Raw genomic sequence first — 21,179 nt, 5'->3', positions numbered from 1 at the left:
CGTATGCGTGTGGGAGTTGTAGTTTTTTTGTGCATAACCCATTTTTAGTTTAGACTGTTATAAATAAACAGTCTTGCACCGTCACTATAGTTTTACATTATTAAGATTATTCATTACATTTGTGTAGTTATGTAACAGTGACACTGACAGTTAAATGGTCACTGAACAATCTTCTTTTACTTCTTACATAATCGCCTGGCTTTGTACGAACTAATGAACCTAGCAAAACATATGCCAGTTGACAGATCCTTGTGTGCATACTATGAGAATATATTATTTACTGTTAAATTATGAAGAACTAAGGCAGCATGTCACCAAAATTCAAAGGGCCTAAGACAAATTTGAAATAAGAAAGCCTACTGGACACATAATAACCATGGTAGACTCTCACAGTGGTGGCCTCCATTTTATTTTTGAATAGTAGTCTGCAATTTTCATTTTTATTTATTTATTTATTTTTTTAATTAAATTTTTAAGTTGTTTCGTACTTGTGTCATAAAAGATGAACACCTCTTAATATTATAATTTTCATGCTTTTTACATTGGTTAATGTTTCAGGTAGGTTTATTTTTGGACACCGATTTCTATATAGACATAAACCTTGCCATTTTTATACACTTCCACCATACTGACTAGGATAAAGGATACAGTTAGTTTAACACACACTGATTCTTTTTGTGAACACATGGTCTTATATACATAGGTGCCACTGTTTGTTAAGTTAACCAGACAGTTGATGGTTGCCATTAACTTCAATAGTATTTTTTTTTTTCCTACTATGGAAGTCGATGGCTTCTGCAACATTCTTCAAAATATCTTCTTTTGTGTTCAGCATAAGATATAAACTCATATGGGGTTGGAACAACTTGAGGGAGAATAAATGATGCACTATCCCTTTAAATTTCACGTATTTTCTAAGTATAGAGCATGTATTTAAAATAATACTAAATAAATTATTTAAAAATATAAGCAATGAATGCCCTGAGCATACAGATTTCCTTTAGATTTTTTTTATTTTGTTTTCGTTTCGTTTTATATTTAAATAAAAAGCCCATTGCTCTGCACCTGAGTCCTCGTCTCACCCCTTCACCTCAAAACCTGACAAGTTGATACATGTATCCCAGTATTACTGCGTTCCCTTCTTTATCCAAAACAAGCTATTATAAAAGTTTGACAATTGGTAAGTTCAGAAGTAGTAGTCATCATAGTTGGGTAAACATAGTAGTGGATGGGAGACTACAGAAAATACAGTTAGCCTACTGTTGGCCTGCAGTCCACCAAAATATTTTAATAAAAAAAAAAAAAAAAATATATATATATATATATATTTTTTTTTTTTTTTTTTTTTTCGGATTTCCTATACTATTTTAAGTCGTAAAGTGAGCAGGATATATTAAAATGTAGCACAAGGATTCGGCAGGCATGTCTGCGTGATACAAAGTGGGGCAGCCGGTCTCGGAGCCCTCCCTAGCTCTACAGCGCCCCACAAATTTCCAATGTAAATCTGTGGTGAGAAATGGAACTGCAGCGCGCTCTCAGAGAGGCACTGGGACAGATTTCTGGTTGCCCCGCTTATTTTTAAAGTTAGGTAAACACAACTCCAGACAAGACGTTATCAGTCCGCTTCAGATATGTGTCTGCATCAGGTCAGTAACTAGTTGGCATGTCTGTTCTTCCTATGTGGAGTAGCGTATCAAATTAATGATAAACCCTTCAATTTAAACGTGCTCATGTGAAAAGATTTCATATACAGTAGTTCTGTTGTGTTTGTTTTATGTTTGTTTGAGAAAAGACTACTTTTTTCCTCACTGGAATTCCTGCATAACTTGCAATATTATAAAACAACATTCTGAAGCAATAAATACTACATTAAGCAATTCTAAGATGACATTCTACGCGTTTTTTTTATTTATTTATTTTTATTATTATTAAACTTTCAAAACTACAGACTTCAACAGCAACACAATTCTGTTTACTAGAGTGTCAATCATCATTAGAGCGCCACCCTCAGGATAATTAACGCAAGGACATGAGAATTCTGTCAAAAGTGTGTCTGATGTGTTCAGCGATTAGAACATAAATCTTACAAAAATCTAGCGCTAAGACCCTGAATCTGCCCTAAATGTCTGTCCAGGAGCCGCTACTGCTCATGTGTGTTGAAGAAAACGTCAAAATGAAGTTTGTAACTATTCAATAATGTGTTCAGATTTCTCTGCTCATGCACGCGACTTCAGGTGTCCATGCGTGCGAATGCGTGATTCGAATTTTAGTCGCTATAGCGACGCGTGTTATGAATCCTGACTGCACATGTTTACACTTGAACCGATCGCTATATGTTGATTGAGAGACGAGGCGAATTCAGAGACTTTGGCAGAATATTTTCTGTGCTGATCTTGCGATTTTGAAGCTGTTCAGGAGGATTTCAGAGAGGAGACTTTTATTCTAGAAGGAGATCGGAGGATATATCCTTTACATAAAGTTTTATTTTTTGAAGGAGTTCATATTATTTCTAAGGACAGTTTTATTCTATTGTTCATTTCTTATTATAGAAGGAGTTTGGAGTTTTATTTAATTTTTTATTGTTTTTTAATTTTTTAATTTATTTAATTTATTTTTTGGGGAGGGGGGATTCCTTAGGAGAATTGTATTTTATTGTTTTTGTATTGTATGTTGTATTGTTTTATTTTAGTTTACAGGAGGATATCGATGGCTCACATGAGTGAAAGAGGAGGTGAGTGCTTTAGGTTTTCATTTGTTTATGGTATGTTATGGTATGATGTTGTACAATGATTGACTAAATATGAAGAAACTTGTGTCAGGTAACCCATTTGATCCCCCAATTTTCCCAGCTAAGTGATCACATGTATTTGATTCCTATTCCTTGCATATGAAATAAACTTTTCAATTTGAGTAACTATAGTAATAGTTTGTAATTGACCACTGCCATTGATTATTATTAAAACATTTGATTTGGAGACCCGGTTCTGAGGACCGTGATCAGGATCCGCTGCCAGACTCGACCCAGACACAGAGAGAGCCAGGAGCTTCCTGGATATTTAACACCTCTGTCTTCTGACTTGGCTGTTTCTGTGTCCTCAGGTCAGGATCACCGGAGGAGGGAGTGGCAGAGCGGCAGCCAGCAGAGGCCAGATGATGGACGTCCGTCCACTTCATCTAAACTCTCTCGCAGAGGTCAGAATTGGCTTTTAATAAAGAAGTTATGACTCAGTTTCTGTTTCTATATTCAATGGCTGAACTGTTTCCACAGATTCCCTCTCTGAGGACAATGTAGTGAGGCGGTTCAGCAGAGAGTCCATCAGCCTTAGCAGCAGAGGCTCGTACAGCGTCGAATGGAGGTGGAGTGGTGATATTTCGGACAGCCCAAGCGAACAGGAGAGTTGCAGCAGCATCTGTTTGTCCAGGTCCGACAGCCTCGAAGGGTGGACGTGCCCTCCGCTGCCAGGTCAAGTTCCTCTTGAGCCACCAGAGACTTCACATGGACGAACTGCTCCGGGAGCCAGGGAATCTCCTCCTGTGACCAAGAGCTCAACAGGTGAGGCTGAAATAAGGCTGAGCCTTATTTATTAGAAATAGTTTAATTGGACGTTTGTCTAACATTTTCAGAACATTTAGAGAACATTCAAAAGTAACTTTCCCATAATGCAAAATTATAAAATAGAATGTTTCTTTAATCAAGAAAAAATATTTTTGAAACACTGAGAAAAACTGGACGTTTTGAACATTCAGGGAACATTTAGAAATAACGCTGAAGTCAGTTTCTAATTGTTGTGTTTTCAATTGTTTTTCTTCATTTCAGAAAAACCTACAGAATGCAGGAAGAGGAAAGGATTTGGTTCTTTCTGGAAGAGGCTATGGAAGGCTCTGAAGCTTCCTTTCTGCTGCTGTTTCCACTGCAGTTCTGTGGATGTTGTGGAGCCTTTTGTCCCTCCATCAGATCTGGAGTCTGAGATTGATCCTGAGCCGTCATCACCTGCACCAGATCACTCCGGCGTCAAGCCATATAATGGTAAATCACCAGTCATTATTTCTCCAACATTATTTTAAACAGTATTGTCATCTTATTTTCCACTAAAAATATCTTAAGGCTCGTTTTCACAGAATATTAATATTATTTTCTCGACACAACCAGCACTGATATTCTTTTAAATAAAACAATGGATCTAGCAAGCTCATATATTTCTGTTCGTTTTTCAGAGTCCTTTGAGTCTCTCTACTACGTGGGAAAGATGATCGGATCCGGAACATTTGGCAGTGTGTTCGAGGGAACACGCAAATTTGATGGCAAAAAGGTAAATCTTACTGAATTGTACAAACATTTTGCTCTAGCATGCATCAAAACATATTTAAAAAACAATTATAGATGATTTAATACTTAGTTGAAGAATTGAATACTGTTACTGTTATCGAAAGTTTTTACTTTATTCTCTTTTTTTTTGCAGGTTGCCATCAAACGGATGCGCAAGTTTGACAACTTTCTTTATCTTGATATCGTAAGTTGGCCAAAACCTGAATATGTATTTAGTTGTTTAAGTGCAGATTACTGTAGTTAATACACGCGTAGGAAGCATTAGGTGTAAATGTGATTGACAAATAAGCCTAGAGGCACCAAATAACTTTGAGCTGAAAAGGCTCTTTTGAACGTATCTAAAAAGATCAAAGTAAAGTACATGTAAAAATAATATGTTTTCTTCAGCTTTATACCCAGCTGACCTTCTGTCTACTACTTTTCTCTAGCCTGGGCATCCTGAACCTCTCATTACAGAAGTGGCGCTGCTGCTAATGATGAGGCGAGAACCCATAAGCCCCTACGTCATTCAACTCTACGAGTGGTTCGAACACCCTCGAAAATTCACTCTGGTTATGGAGTACCCCGAACCCTGCGAGAGCTTGCTGGACTTCATCGATCGCAATCCTCAGCTGGATGAAACAATAGCTCGGGTCTTCATGCGTCAGGCTGTGCTGGCAGTACAACACTGCATCGAGCATGATGTTTTCCACAATGACATTCATGCGGACAATTTCCTGTTGAAGCACACGTTAGAGATCAAGCTGATAGACTTTGGCTGCGGTCAGCTATTTAGTAGCGATGGCTACGAGACCGACACATACGTTGGTGAGCATTTTGGGAGTGTGGAAACCTGAATGTAGTGACTTACTAATGATTTGATGCTTTAAAAAAACTCAACAATATGCAAATGTCTTGCTTACAGGAATACAGGATCACTGCCCACCTGAAGTCTTCACAGATCCTCGATTCCACGCCGTCCCAGCAAATGTCTGGGCTCTAGGAGTGATGTTGTATAAGATGGTGAACGCTTGTCCTCCTTTTCGCAACAGAAGGGAAATCACACAAGCCAAAGTTACATTTCAGAGCTCCAACTTATCCAAAGGTGAGTGAATAATATTGATAACATTGATAAACACACACACATAAAGCAAACACTCTGTACAGAAACAGTTAAAGGTGAAGTATGGAAGACTTTTTATATATAGCTCAACGTATAGTGAAGAAACTACATACTTCACTTTTAAAGTAAAGATAAGGAACATTCTACATTATATTAATCATGTTTTAGATGCTGTTTTCATACATGCCAAGTCACATGGTCATGACTAACCAGCTCTCTCCTTATTAAAATTTGTACAGAATGCAGTGATCTGATTAGCCAGTGCCTCGCCCGGGATCCAACTAAACGGCCGACGTTAGAGCAGATGTTACAACATAAGTGGATTAGGAATGATCTAGATTGAAGAAGTTCAGGAGATTCACTCGATCAGGGATTTCAGGTGTGAGGAAGTGTAACAGACAGAGTAGGATTATTATCATTTGTCTTCAGTTCTGGATTATTTGTAGTGAGATTTTCAAATTTGTGTTCATTGTAATGTTCTTGTTATAGTCAAGTCCAGTCACCTTCATTATAATTCAATATATTTCAAATAACAGAATCAGTGATGCAAACAGAATTTAATTCTGTTGTAAATCAGCTCTAAAATATCATTCATGAGTTGACTTGTTCATATAATCTTTATATTTAATAGGAAATAACTTGAGCTCGAGACTTGACACGAAGCCTGAAGTCCAACTCCAACCTGACTGGGAACTCAGAGCCTGTCCACGTCTGAACAAGAACACGAGAGACTGCAAGACTGGGAAGAAGTCATCATGTCATCACAGCCACATTTGCTTCGTTTTAAAAATTATTTTGCTTTGTTTTTTTTTTGAAGTCAAGACAAGTCATCTTTATTTATATAGCACCTTATATATGACCAATCTGTATATATGACCCCTTTGAATAAATGTTTTCAGTGAATATAAAAGAAGAAATGCTTTTAAACAGCCTTGGCCTATGAGAAGTGAAAAGGCAATGACATATTTTTGTGCTTCCCCCCAAAAAACTGTACATATGTAAATAAAAATCTACATGGTTGCAAACTTCAGTGCATTGTAGAGTCTGTCTAAAACATAACCCTACAATAAATGAGACTAGAGCCTGTGGACAATAATAATAATAATTTTGTGTATGACACCCCCATTGATTATTTAGGTTAAAGAAGATATTCTTGTACTACTAGAAAGATTTAGGTCAATCTTCAAGCTTGTAGGAATAGTTACCTAAAACAAATAAAAGTTTCTGTCATGAAACTCTTGATGGTGCAGGCTGATAGGTCCTTGACTCAATCTGCTTACTGATCTGCGGATGATATCAAAGTACCGCGAGAGTGATTCATAAGCATAAGGAGTCGTATGCTCTCCAAACACTCTCGCGGTTCTTTGATGTCATGCGCCGATGCATCTCGAACAAGCCTATTTTCTTTAGGCCACAGCGGATTTTCTAGATCATTTTAAGTCTTAAAGTGAGCAGGATATATTAAAATGTAGCACAAGGATTCGGCAGGCATGTCTGCGTGATACTAAGTGGGGCAGCCGGTCTCGGAGCCCTCCCTAGCTCTACAGCGCCCCACAAATTTCCAATGTAAATCTGTGGTGAGAAATGGAACTGCAGCGCGCTCTCAGAGAGGCACTGGGACAGATTTCTGGTTGCCCCGCTTATTTTTAAAGTTAGGTAAACACAACTCCAGACAAGACGTTATCAGTCCGCTTCAGATATGTGTCTGCATCAGGTCAGTAACTGGTTGGCATGTCTGTTCTTCCTATGTGGAGTAGCGTATCAAATTAATGAGAGTATAAACCCTTCAATTTAAACGTGCTCATGTGAATAGCTTTCATATACAGTAGTTCTGTTGTGTTTGTTTTATGTTTGTTTGAGAATAGACTACTTTTTTCCTCACTGGAATTCCTGCATAACTTGCAATATTATAAAACAACATTCTGAAGCAATAAATACTACATTAAGCAATTCTAAGATGACATTCTATGCGTTTCTCGTTTTTTTTATTAAACTTTCAAAACTACAGACTTCAACAGCAACACAATTCCGTTTACTAGAGTGTCAATCATCATTAGAGCGCCACCCTCAGGATAATTAACGCAAGGACATGAGAATTCTGTCAAAAGTGTGTCTGATGTGTTCAGCGATTAGAACATAAATCTTACAAAAATCTAGCGCTAAGACCCTGAATCTGCCCTAAATGTCTGTCCAGGAGCCGCTACTGCTCATATGTATTAAATAAAACGTCAAAATGAAGTTTGTAACTATTCAATAATGTGTTCAGATTTCTCTGCTCATGCACGCGACTTCAGGTGTCCATGCATGCGAATGCGTGATTCGAATTTTAGTCGCTATAGCGACGCGTGTTATGAATCCTGACTGCACATGTTTACACTTGAACCGATCGCTATATGTTGATTGAGAGACGAGGCGAATTCAGAGACTTTGGCAGAATATTTTCTGTGCTGATCTTGCGATTTTGAAGCTGTTCAGGAGGATTTCAGAAGGAGATCGGAGGATATATCCTTTACATAAAGTTTAATTTTTGAAGGAGTTCATATTATTTCTAAGGACAGTTTTATTTTATTGTTCATTTCTTATTATAGAAGAGTTTGGAGTTTTATTTAATTTTTATTGTTTTTTAATTTTTTTATTTATTTTTTGGGGAGGGGGATTTCTTGGGAGAATTGTATTTATTGTTTTTGTATTGTATGTTGTATTGTATTATTTCAGTTTACAGGAGGATACATATTTAAAAAACAATTATAGATGATTTAATACTTAGTTGAAGAATTGAATACTGTTACTGTTATCGAAAGTTTTTACTTTATTCTCTTTTTTTTTGCAGGTTGCCATCAAACGGATGCGCAAGTTTGACAACTTTCTTTATCTTGATATCGTAAGTTGGCCAAAACCTGAATATGTATTTAGTTGTTTAAGTGCAGATTACTGTAGTTAATACACGCGTAGGAAGCATTAGGTGTAAATGTGATTGACAAATAAGCCTAGAGGCACCAAATAACTTTGAGCTGAAAAGGCTCTTTTGAACGTATCTAAAAAGATCAAAGTAAAGTACATGTAAAAATAATATGTTTTCTTCAGCTTTATACCCAGCTGACCTTCTGTCTACTACTTTTCTCTAGCCTGGGCATCCTGAACCTCTCATTACAGAAGTGGCGCTGCTGCTAATGATGAGGCGAGAACCCATAAGCCCCTACGTCATTCAACTCTACGAGTGGTTCGAACACCCTCGAAAATTCACTCTGGTTATGGAGTACCCCGAACCCTGCGAGAGCTTGCTGGACTTCATCGATCGCAATCCTCAGCTGGATGAAACAATAGCTCGGGTCTTCATGCGTCAGGCTGTGCTGGCAGTACAACACTGCATCGAGCATGATGTTTTCCACAATGACATTCATGCGGACAATTTCCTGTTGAAGCACACGTTAGAGATCAAGCTGATAGACTTTGGCTGCGGTCAGCTATTTAGTAGCGATGGCTACGAGACCGACACATACGTTGGTGAGCATTTTGGGAGTGTGGAAACCTGAATGTAGTGACTTACTAATGATTTGATGCTTTAAAAAAACTCAACAATATGCAAATGTCTTGCTTACAGGAATACAGGATCACTGCCCACCTGAAGTCTTCACAGATCCTCGATTCCACGCCGTCCCAGCAAATGTCTGGGCTCTAGGAGTGATGTTGTATAAGATGGTGAACGCTTGTCCTCCTTTTCGCAACAGAAGGGAAATCACACAAGCCAAAGTTACATTTCAGAGCTCCAACTTATCCAAAGGTGAGTAAATAATATTGATAACATTGATAAACACACACACATAAAGCAAACACTCTGTACAGAAACAGTTAAAGGTGAAGTATGGAAGACTTTTTATATATAGCTCAACGTATAGTGAAGAAACTACATACTTCACTTTTAAAGTAAAGATAAGGAACATTCTACATTATATTAATCATGTTTTAGATGCTGTTTTCATACATGCCAAGTCACATGGTCATGACTAACCAGCTCTCTCCTTATTAAAATTTGTACAGAATGCAGTGATCTGATTAGCCAGTGCCTCGCCCGGGATCCAACTAAACGGCCGACGTTAGAGCAGATGTTACAACATAAGTGGATTAGGAATGATCTAGATTGAAGAAGTTCAGGAGATTCACTCGATCAGGGATTTCAGGTGTGAGGAAGTGTAACAGACAGAGTAGGATTATTATCATTTGTCTTCAGTTCTGGATTATTTGTAGTGAGATTTTCAAATTTGTGTTCATTGTAATGTTCTTGTTATAGTCAAGTCCAGTCACCTTCATTATAATTCAATATATTTCAAATAACAGAATCAGTGATGCAAACAGAATTTAATTCTGTTGTAAATCAGCTCTAAAATATCATTCATGAGTTGACTTGTTCATATAATCTTTATATTTAATAGGAAATAACTTGAGCTCGAGACTTGACACGAAGCCTGAAGTCCAACTCCAACCTGACTGGGAACTCAGAGCCTGTCCACGTCTGAACAAGAACACGAGAGACTGCAAGACTGGGAAGAAGTCATCATGTCATCACAGCCACATTTGCTTCGTTTTAAAAATTATTTTGCTTTGTTTTTTTTTTGAAGTCAAGACAAGTCATCTTTATTTATATAGCACCTTATATATGACCAATCTGTATATATGACCCCTTTGAATAAATGTTTTCAGTGAATATAAAAGAAGAAATGCTTTTAAACAGTCTTGGCCTATGAGAAGTGAAAAGGCAATGACATATTTTTGTGCTTCCCCCCAAAAAACTGTACATATGTAAATAAAAATCTACATGGTTGCAAACTTCAGTGCATTGTAGAGTCTGTCTAAAACATAACCCTACAATAAATGAGACTAGAGCCTGTGGACAATAATAATAATAATTTTGTGTATGACACCCCCATTGATTATTTAGGTTAAAGAAGATATTCTTGTACTACTAGAAAGATTTAGGTCAATCTTCAAGCTTATAGGAATAGTTACCTAAAACAAATAAAAGTTTCTGTCATGAAACTCTTGATGGTGCAGGCTGATAGGTCCTTGACTCAATCTGCTTACTGATCTGCGGATGATATCAAAGTACCGCGAGAGTGATTCATAAGCATAAGGAGTCGTATGCTCTCCAAACACTCTCGCGGTACTTTGATGTCATGCGCCGATGCATCTCGAACAAGCCTATTTTCTTTAGGCCACAGCGGATTTTCTAGATCATTTTAAGTCTTAAAGTGAGCAGGATATATTAAAATGTAGCACAAGGATTCGGCAGGCATGTCTGCGTGATACTAAGTGGGGCAGCCGGTCTCGGAGCCCTCCCTAGCTCTACAGCGCCCCACAAATTTCCAATGTAAATCTGTGGTGAGAAATGGAACTGCAGCGCGCTCTCAGAGAGGCACTGGGACAGATTTCTGGTTGCCCCGCTTATTTTTAAAGTTAGGTAAACACAACTCCAGACAAGACGTTATCAGTCCGCTTCAGATATGTGTCTGCATCAGGTCAGTAACTAGTTGGCATGTCTGTTCTTCCTATGTGGAGTAGCGTATCAAATTAATGAGAGTATAAACCCTTCAATTTAAACGTGCTCATGTGAATAGCTTTCATATACAGTAGTTCTGTTGTGTTTGTTTTATGTTTGTTTGAGAATAGACTACTTTTTTCCTCACTGGAATTCCTGCATAACTTGCAATATTATAAAACAACATTCTGAAGCAATAAATACTACATTAAGCAATTCTAAGATGACATTCTATGCGTTTCTCGTTTTTTTTATTTTTTTTTATTAAACTTTCAAAACTACAGACTTCAACAGCAACACAATTCCGTTTACTAGAGTGTCAATCATCATTAGAGCGCCACCCTCAGGATAATTAACGCAAGGACATGAGAATTCTGTCAAAAGTGTGTCTGATGTGTTCAGCGATTAGAACATAAATCTTACAAAAATCTAGCGCTAAGACCCTGAATCTGCCCTAAATGTCTGTCCAGGAGCCGCTACTGCTCATATGTATTAAAGAAAACGTCAAAATGAAGTTTGTAACTATTCAATAATGTGTTCAGATTTCTCTGCTCATGCACGCGACTTCAGGTGTCCATGCGTGCGAATGCGTGATTCGAATTTTAGTCGCTATAGCGACGCGTGTTATGAATCCTGACTGCACATGTTTACACTTGAACCGATCGCTATATGTTGATTGAGAGACGAGGCGAATTCAGAGACTTTGGCAGAATATTTTCTGTGCTGATCTTGCGATTTTGAAGCTGTTCAGAGGATTTCAGAGAGGAGACTTTTATTCTAGAAGGAGATCGGAGGATATATCCTTTACATAAAGTTTAATTTTTTGAAGGAGTTCATATTATTTCTAAGGACAGTTTTATTTTATTGTTCATTTCTTATTATAGAAGGAGTTTGGAGTTTTATTTAATTTTTTATTGTTTTTTAATTTTTTTATTTATTTTTTGGGGAGGGGGATTTCTTGGGAGAATTGTATTTTATTGTTTTTGTATTGTATGTTGTATTGTATTATTTCAGTTTACAGGAGGATATCGATGGCTCACATGAGTGAAAGAGGAGGTGAGTGCTTTAGGTTTTCATTTGTTTATGGTATGTTATGGTATGATGTTGTACAATGATTGACTAAATTAATATGAAGAAACTTGTGTCAGGTAACCCATTTGATCCCCCAATTTTCCCAGCTAAATGATCACATGTATTTGATTCCTATTCCTTGCATATGAAATAAACTTTTCAATTTGAGTAACTATAGTAATAATTTGTAATTGACCACTGCCATTGATTATTGATTATTATTAAAACATTTGATTTGGAGACCCGGTTCTGAGGACCGTGATCAGGATCCGCTGCCAGACTCGGCCCAGACACAGAGCCTGGATATTTAACACCTCTGTCTTCTGATTTGGCTGTTTCTGTGTCCTCAGGTCAGGATCACCGGAGGACGGAGTGGCAGAGCGGCAGCCAGCAGAGGCCAGATGATGGACGTCCGTCCACTTCATCTAAACTCTCTCGCAGAGGTCAGAATTGGCTTTTAATAAAGAAATTATGGCTCAGTTTCTGTTTCTATATTCAATGGCTGAACTGTTTCCACAGATTCCCTCTCTGAGGACAATGTAGTGAGGCGGTTCAGCAGAGAGTCCATCAGCCTTAGCAGCAGAGGCTCGCACAGCGTCGAATGGAGGTGGAGTGGTGATATTTCGGACAGCCCAAGCGAACGGGGCAGTTGCAGCAGCATCTGTTTGTCCAGGTCCGACAGCCTCGAAGGGTGGACGTGCCCTCCGCTGCCAGGTCAAGTTCCTCTTGAGCCACCAGAGACTTCACATGGCCGAACTGCTCCGGGAGCCAGGGAATCTTCTCCTGTGACCAAGAGCTCAACAGGTGAGGCTGAAATAAGGCTGGGCCTTATTTATTAGAAATAGTTTAACTGGACGTTTGTCTAACATTTTCAGAACATTTAGAGAACATTCAAAAGCAACTTTCCCATAATGCAAAATTATAAAATAGAATGTTTCTTTAATCAAGAAAAAATATTTTTGAAACATTGAAAAAACGGGACGTTTTGAACATTCAGGGAATATTTAGAAATAACGCTGAAGTCAGTTTCTAATTGTTGTGTTTTCAATTGTTTTTCTTCATTTCAGAAAAACCTACAGAATGCAGGAAGAGGAAAGGATTTGGTTCTTTCTGGAAGAGGCTATGGAAGGCTCTGAAGCTTCCTTTCTGCTGCTGTTTCCACTGCAGTTCTGTGGATGTTGTGGAGCCTTTTGTCCCTCCATCAGATCTGGAGTCTGAGATTGATCCTGAGCCGTCATCACCTGCACCAGATCACTCCGGCGTCAAGCCATATAATGGTAAATCACCAGTCATTATTTCTCCAACATTATTTTAAACAGTATTGTCATCTTATTTTCCACTAAAATATCTTAAGGCTCGTTTTCACAGAATATTAATATTATTTTCTCGACACAACCAGCACTGATATTCTTTTAAATAAAACAATGGATCTAGCAAGCTCATATATTTCTGTTCGTTTTTCAGAGTCCTTTGAGTCTCTCTACTACGTGGGAAAGATGATCGGATCCGGAACATTTGGCAGTGTGTTCGAGGGAACACGCAAATTTGATGGCAAAAAGGTAAATCTTACTGAATTGTACAAACATTTTGCTCTAGCATGCATCAAAACATATTTAAAAAACAATTATAGATGATTTAATACTTAGTGCAAGAATTGAATACTGTTACTGTTATCGAAAGTTTTTACTTTATTCTCTTTTTTTTTGCAGGTTGCCATCAAACGGATGCGCAAGTTTGACAACTTTCTTTATCTTGATATCGTAAGTTGGCCAAAACCTGAATATGTATTTAGTTGTTTAAGTGCAGATTACTGTAGTTAATACACAAGTAGAAAGCATTAGGTGTAAATGTGATTGACAAATAAGCCTAGAGGCACCAAATGACTTTGAGCTGAAAAGGCAATTTTTGAACGTATCTAAAAAGATCAAAGTAAAGTACATGTAAAAATAATATGTTTTCTTCAGATTTATACCCAGCTGACCCTTTGTCTACTACTTTTCTCTAGCCTGGGCATCCTGAACCTCTCATTACAGAAGTGGCGCTGCTGCTAATGATGAGGCGAGAACCCATAAGCCCCTACGTCATTCAACTCTACGAGTGGTTCGAACACCCTCGAAAATTCACTCTGGTTATGGAGTACCCCGAACCCTGCGAGAGCTTGCTGGACTTCATCGATCGCAATCCTCAGCTGGATGAAACAATAGCTCGGGTCTTCATGCGTCAGGCTGTGCTGGCAGTACAACACTGCATCGAGCATGATGTTTTCCACAATGACATTCATGCGGACAATTTCCTGTTGAAGCACACGTTAGAGATCAAGCTGATAGACTTTGGCTGCGGTCAGCTATTTAGTAGCGATGGCTACGAGACCGACACATACGTTGGTGAGCATTTTGGGAGTGTGGAAACCTGAATGTAGTGACTTACTAATGATTTGATGCTTTAAAAAAACTCAACAATATGCAAATGTCTTGCTTACAGGAATACAGGATCACTGCCCACCTGAAGTCTTCACAGATCCTCGATTCCACGCCGTCCCAGCAAATGTCTGGGCTCTAGGAGTGATGTTGTATAAGATGGTGAACGCTTGTCCTCCTTTTCGCAACAGAAGGGAAATCACACAAGCCAAAGTTACATTTCAGAGCTCCAACTTATCCAAAGGTGAGTGAATAATATTGATAACATTGATAAACACACACACATAAAGCAAACACTCTGTACAGAAACAGTTAAAGGTGAAGTATGGAAGACTTTTATATATAGCTCAACGTATAGTGAAGAAACTACATACTTCACTTTTAAAGTAAAGATAAGGAACATTCTACATTATATTAATCATGTTTTAGATGCTGTTTTCATACATGCCAAGTCACATGGTCATGACTAACCAGCTCTCTCCTTATTAAAATTTGTACAGAATGCAGTGATCTGATTAGCCAGTGCCTCGCCCGGGATCCAACTAAACGGCCGACGTTAGAGCAGATGTTACAACATAAGTGGATTAGGAATGATCTAGATTGAAGAAGTTCAGGAGATTCACTCGATCAGGGATTTCAGGTGTGAGGAAGTGTAACAGACAGAGTAGGATTATTATCATTTGTCTTCAGTTCTGGATTATTTGTAGTGAGATTTTCAAATTTGTGTTCATTGTAATGTTCTTGTTATAGTCAAGTCCAGTCACCTTCATTATAATTCAATATATTTCAAATAACAGAATCAGTGATGCAAACAGAATTTAATTCTGTTGTAAATCAGCTCTAAAATATCATTCATGAGTTGACTTGTTCATATAATCTTTGTATTGGATAGGAAATAACTTGAGCTCGAGACTTGACCCGAAGCCTGAAGTCCAACTCCAACCTGACTGGGAACTCAGAGCCTGTCCACGTCTGAACAAGAACACGAGAGACTGCAAGACTGGGAAGAAGTCATCATGTCATCACAGCCACATTTGCTTCGTTTTAAAAATTATTTTGCTTTGTTTTTTTTTTGAAGTCAAGACAAGTCATCTTTATTTATATAGCACCTTATATATGACCAATCTGTATATATGACCCCTTTGAATAAATGTTTTCAGTGAATATAAAAGAAGAAATGCTTTTAAACAGTCTTGGCCTATGAGAAGTGAAAAGGCAATGACATATTTTTGTGCTTCCCCCCAAAAAACTGTACATATGTAAATAAAAATCTACATGGTTGCAAACTTCAGTGCATTGTAGAGTCTGTCTAAAACATAACCCTACAATAAATGAGACTAGAGCCTGTGGACAATAATAATAATAATTTTGTGTATGACACCCCCATTGATTATTTAGGTTAAAGAAGATATTCTTGTACTACTAGAAAGATTTAGGTCAATCTTCAAGCTTATAGGAATAGTTACCTAAAACAAATAAAAGTTTCTGTCATGAAACTCTTGATGGTGCAGGCTGATAGGTCCTTGACTCAATCTGCTTACTGATCTGCGGATGATATCAAAGTACCGCGAGAGTGATTCATAAGCATAAGGAGTCGTATGCTCTCCAAACACTCTCGCGGTACTTTGATGTCATGCGCCGATGCATCTCGAACAAGCCTATTTTCTTTAGGCCACAGCGGATTTTCTAGATCATTTTAAGTCTTAAAGTGAGCAGGATATATTAAAATGTAGCACAAGGATTCGGCAGGCATGTCTGCGTGATACTAAGTGGGGCAGCCGGTCTCGGAGCCCTCCCTAGCTCTACAGCGCCCCACAAATTTCCAATGTAAATCTGTGGTGAGAAATGGAACTGCAGCGCGCTCTCAGAGAGGCACTGGGACAGATTTCTGGTTGCCCCGCTTATTTTTAAAGTTAGGTAAACACAACTTACACAGACAAGACGTTATCAGTCCGCTTCAGATATGTGTCTGCATCAGGTCAGTAACTGGTTAGCATGTCTGTTCTTCCTATGTGGAGTAGCGTATCAAATTAATGAGAGTATAAACCCTTCAATTTAAACGTGCTCATGTGAATAGCTTTCATATACAGCAGTTCTGTTGTGTTTGTTTTATATGTTTTTGAGAATAGACTACTTTTTTCCTCACTGGAATTCCTGCATAACTTGCAATATTATAAAACAACATTCCGAAGCAATAAATACTACATTAAGCAATTCTAAGATGACATTCTATGCGTTCCTCGTTTTTTTTATTTTTTATTATTAAACTTTCAAAACTACAGACTTCAACAGCAACACAATTCCGTTTACTAGAGTGTCAATCATCATTAGAGCGCCACCCTCAGGATAATTAACGCAAGGACATGAGAATTCTGTCAAAAGTGTGTCTGGTGTGTTCAGCGATTAGAACATAAATCTTACAAAAATCTAGCGCTAAGACCCTGAATCTGCCCTAAATGTCTGTCCAGGAGCCGCTACTGCTCATATGTATTAAATAAAACGTCAAAATGAAGTTTGTAACTATTCAATAATGTGTTCAGATTTCTCTGCTCATGCACGCGACTTCAGGTGTCCATGCATGCGAATGCGTGATTCGAATTTTAGTCGCTATAGCGACGCGTGTTATGAATCCTGACTGCACATGTTTACACTTGAACCGATCGCTATATGTTGATTGAGAGACGAGGCGAATTCAGAGACTTTGGCAGAATATTTTCTGTGCTGATCTTGCGATTTTGAAGCTGTTCAGAGGATTTCAGAGAGGAGACTTTTATTCTAGAAGGAGATCGGAGGATATATCCTTTACATAAAGTTTAATTTTTTGAAGGAGTTCATATTATTTCTAAGGACAGTTTTATTTCATTGTTCATTTCTTATTATAGAAGGAGTTTGGAGTTTTATTTAATTTTTTATTGTTTTTTAATTTTTTTATTTATTTTTTGGGGAGGGGGATTTCTTGGGAGAATTGTATTTTATTGTTTTTGTATTGTATGTTGTATTGTATTATTTCAGTTTACAGGAGGATATCGATGGCTCACATGAGTGAAAGAGGAGGTGAGTGCTTTAGGTTTTCATTTGTTTATGGTATGTTATGGTATGATGTTGTACAATGATTGACTAAATTAATATGAAGAAACTTGTGTCAGGTAACCCATTTGATCCCCCAATTTTCCCAGCTAAATGATCACATGTATTTGATTCCTATTCCTTGCATATGAAATAAACTTTTCAATTTGAGTAACTATAGTAATAATTTGTAATTGACCACTGCCATTGATTATTGATTATTATTAAAACATTTGATTTGGAGACCCGGTTCTGAGGACCGTGATCAGGATCCGCTGCCAGACTCGGCCCAGACACAGAGCCTGGATATTTAACACCTCTGTCTTCTGATTTGGCTGTTTCTGTGTCCTCAGGTCAGGATCACCGGAGGAGGGAGTGGCAGAGCGGCAGCCAGCAGAGGCCAGATGATGGACGTCCGTCCACTTTATCTAAACTCTCTCGCAGAGGTCAGAATTGGCTTTTAATTAAGAAATTATGGCTCAGTTTCTGTTTCTATATTCAATGGCTGAACTGTTTCCACAGATTCCCTCTCTGAGGACAATGTAGTGAGGCGGTTCAGCAGAGAGTCCATCAGCCTTAGCAGCAGAGGCTCGTACAGCGTCGAATGGAGGTGGAGTGGTGATATTTCGGACAGCCCAAGCGAACAGGGCAGTTGCAGCAGCATCTGTTTGTCCAGGTCCGACAGCCTCGAAGGGTGGACGTGCCCTCCGCTGCCAGGTCAAGTTCCTCTTGAGCCACCAGAGACTTCACATGGCCGAACTGCTCCGGGAGCCAGGGAATCTTCTCCTGTGACCAAGAGCTCAACAGGTGAGGCTGAAATAAGGCTGGGCCTTATTTATTAGAAATAGTTTAACTGGACGTTTGTCTAACATTTTCAGAACATTTAGAGAACATTCAAAAGCAACTTTCCCATAATGCAAAATTATAAAATAGAATGTTTCTTTAATCAAGAAAAAATATTTTTGAAACATTGAAAAAACTGGACGTTTTAAACATTCAGGGAATATTTAGAAATAACGCTGAAGTCAGTTTCTAATTGTTGTGTTTTCAATTGTTTTTCTTCATTTCAGAAAAACCTACAGAATGCAGGAAGAGGAAAGGATTTGGTTCTTTCTGGAAGAGGCTATGGAAGGCTCTGAAGCTTCCTTTCTGCTGCTGTTTCCACTGCAGTTCTGTGGATGTTGTGGAGCCTTTTGTCCCTCCATCAGATCTGGAGTCTGAGATTGATCCTGAGCCGTCATCACCTGCACCAGATCACTCCGGCGTCAAGCCATATAATGGTAAATCACCAGTCATTATTTCTCCAACATTATTTTAAACAGTATTGTCATCTTATTTTCCACTAAACATATCTTAAGGCTCGTTTTCACAGAATATTAATATTATTTTCTCGACACAACCAGCACTGATGCTCTTTTAAATAAAACAATGGATCTAACAAGCTCATATATTTCTGTTCGTTTTTCAGAGTCCTTTGAGTCTCTCTACTACGTGGGAAAGATGATCGGATCCGGAACATTTGGCAGTGTGTTCGAGGGAACACGCAAATTTGATGGCAAAAAGGTAAATCTTACTGAATTGTACAAACATTTTGCTCTAGCATGCATCAAAACATATTTAAAAAACAGTTATAGATGATTTAATACTTAGTGCAAGAATTGAATACTGTTACTGTTATTGAAAGTTTTTACTTTATTCTTTTTTTTTGCAGGTTGCCATCAAACGGATGCGCAAGTTTGACAACTTTCTTTATCTTGATATCGTAAGTTGGCCAAAACCTGAATATGTATTTAGTTGTTTAAGTGCAGATTACTGTAGTTAATACACGCGTAGGAAGCATTAGGTGTAAATGTGATTGACAAATAAGCCTAGAGGCACCAAATAACTTTGAGCTGAAAAGGTTCTTTTGAACGTATCTAAAAACATCAAAGTAAAGTATGTGTAAAAATAATGTGTTTTCTTCAGATTTTTACCCAGCTGACCCTCTGTCTACTACTTTTCTCTAGCCTGGGCATCCTGAACCTCTCATTACAGAAGTGGCGCTGCTGCTAATGATGAGGCGAGAACCCATAAGCCCCTACGTCATTCAACTCTACGAGTGGTTCGAACACCCTCGAAAATTCACTCTGGTTATGGAGTACCCCGAACCCTGCGAGAGCTTGCTGGACTTCATCGATCGCAATCCTCAGCTGGATGAAACAATAGCTCGGGTCTTCATGCGTCAGGCTGTGCTGGCAGCACAACACTGCATCGAGCATGATGTTTTCCACAATGACATTCATGCGGACAATTTCCTGTTGAAGCACACGTTAGAGATCAAGCTGATAGACTTTGGCTGCGGTCAGCTATTTAGTAGCAATGGCTACGAGAGCGACACATACGTTGGTGAGCATTTTGGGAGTGTGGAAACCTGAATGTAGTGACTTACTAATGATTTGATGCTTTAAAAAATCTCAACAATATGCAAATGTCTTGCTTACAGGAATACAGGATCACTGCCCACCTGAAGTCTTCACAGATCCTCGATTCCACGCCGTCCCAGCAAATGTCTGGGCTCTAGGAGTGATGTTGTATAAGATGGTGAACGCTTGTCCTCCTTTTCGCAACAGAAGGGAAATCACACAAGCCAAAGTTATATTTCAGACCTCCAACTTATCCAAAGGTGAGTGAATAATATTGATAACATTGATAAACACACACACATAAAGCAAACACTCTGTACAGAAACAGTTAAAGGTGAAGTATGGAAGACTTTTATATATAGCTCAACGTATAGTGAAGAAACTACATACTTCCCTTTTAAAAGAAAGATAAGGAACATTCTACATTATATTAATCATGTTTTAGATGCTGTTTTCATACATGCCAAGTCACATGGTCATGACTAACCAGCTCTCTCCTTATTAAAATTTGTACAGAATGCAGTGATCTGATTAGCCAGTGCCTCGCCCGGGATCCAACTAAACGGCCGACGTTAGAGCAGATGTTACAACATAAATGGATTAGGAATGATCTAGATTGAAGAAGTTCAGGAGATTCACTCGATCAGGGATTTCAGGTGTGAGGAAGTGTAACAGACAGAGTAGGATTATTATCATTTGTCTTCAGTTCTGGATTATTTGTAGTGAGATTTTCAAATTTGTGTTCATTGTAATGTTCTTGTTATAGTCAAGTCCAGTCACCTTCATTATAATTCAATATATTTCAAATAACAGAATCAGTGATGCAAACAGAATTTAATTCTGTTGTAAATCAGCTCTAAAATATCATTCATGAGTTGACTTGTTCATATAATCTTTATATTTAATAGGAAATAACTTGAGCTCGAGACTTGACACGAAGCCTGAAGTCCAACTCCAACCTGACTGGGAACTCAGAGCCTGTCCACGTCTGAACAAGAACACGAGAGACTGCAAGACTGGGAAGAAGTCATCATGTCATCACAGCCACATTTGCTTCGTTTTAAAAATTATTTTGCTTTGTTGTTTTTTTTTAAAGTCAAGTCAAGACAAGTCATCTTTATTTATATAGCACCTTATATATGACCAATCTGTATATATGACCCCTTTGAATAAATGTTTTTATAGTGAATACAAAAGAAGAAATGCTTTTAAACAGTCTTGGCCTATGAGAAGTGAAAAGGCAATGACATATTTTTGTGCT

The 21,179-nt window shown here is 38.2% G+C and overlaps 1 protein-coding gene across 34 annotated transcripts; it reads left to right on the top strand.

The window, feature by feature from the left end:
* Positions 1-118: 118 nt before the first annotated feature.
* LOC127503814 (serine/threonine-protein kinase pim-2-like) lies at positions 119-21,169 on the top strand. Of its 34 annotated transcripts, none has more exons than XM_051877954.1 (10): positions 119-2,731; positions 3,100-3,192; positions 3,269-3,553; positions 3,818-4,027; positions 4,216-4,310; positions 4,461-4,511; positions 8,555-8,933; positions 14,515-14,694; positions 14,951-15,090; positions 20,827-21,169. In XM_051877954.1, exons 1-9 carry the CDS (start codon positions 2,668-2,670, stop codon positions 15,052-15,054), a joined length of 1,461 nt encoding a protein of 486 aa, XP_051733914.1. In that variant the 5' UTR covers positions 119-2,667; the 3' UTR covers positions 15,055-15,090; positions 20,827-21,169. The 34 variants fall into 34 exon arrangements, 32 of the variants coding, with proteins under 32 accessions (XP_051733914.1, XP_051733909.1, XP_051733915.1 ...); XM_051877949.1 differs by lacking the exon at positions 14,515-14,694 and adding an exon at positions 9,031-9,210; XM_051877955.1 differs by lacking the exons at positions 8,555-8,933; positions 14,951-15,090 and adding exons at positions 4,756-5,134; positions 20,435-20,574.
* Positions 21,170-21,179: the final 10 nt, after the last annotated feature.

Source organism: Ctenopharyngodon idella, chromosome 21 (assembly GCF_019924925.1).
Source record: "Ctenopharyngodon idella isolate HZGC_01 chromosome 21, HZGC01, whole genome shotgun sequence".
Taxonomy (NCBI): Eukaryota; Metazoa; Chordata; class Actinopteri; order Cypriniformes; family Xenocyprididae; genus Ctenopharyngodon; species Ctenopharyngodon idella.
Note: the sequence above shows the minus strand (reverse complement) of the source record. Positions and strands in the feature narration are given on the sequence as shown.

What these genes read in the sequence shown, in the direction of transcription:
- LOC127503814 (XM_051877930.1), top strand. Translation starts at nt 2,668, where the DNA reads ATGTTGTATTGTTTTATTTTAGTTTACAGGAGGATATCGATGGCTCAC. An exon ending in TCACATGAGTGAAAGAGGAG is followed by an intron (nt 2,732 to 3,099) that starts GTGAGTGCTTTA and finishes CTGTGTCCTCAG; the next exon opens with GTCAGGATCACCGGAGGAGG. An exon ending in CGAGACCGACACATACGTTG is followed by an intron (nt 8,934 to 9,030) that starts GTGAGCATTTTG and finishes TCTTGCTTACAG; the next exon opens with GAATACAGGATCACTGCCCA.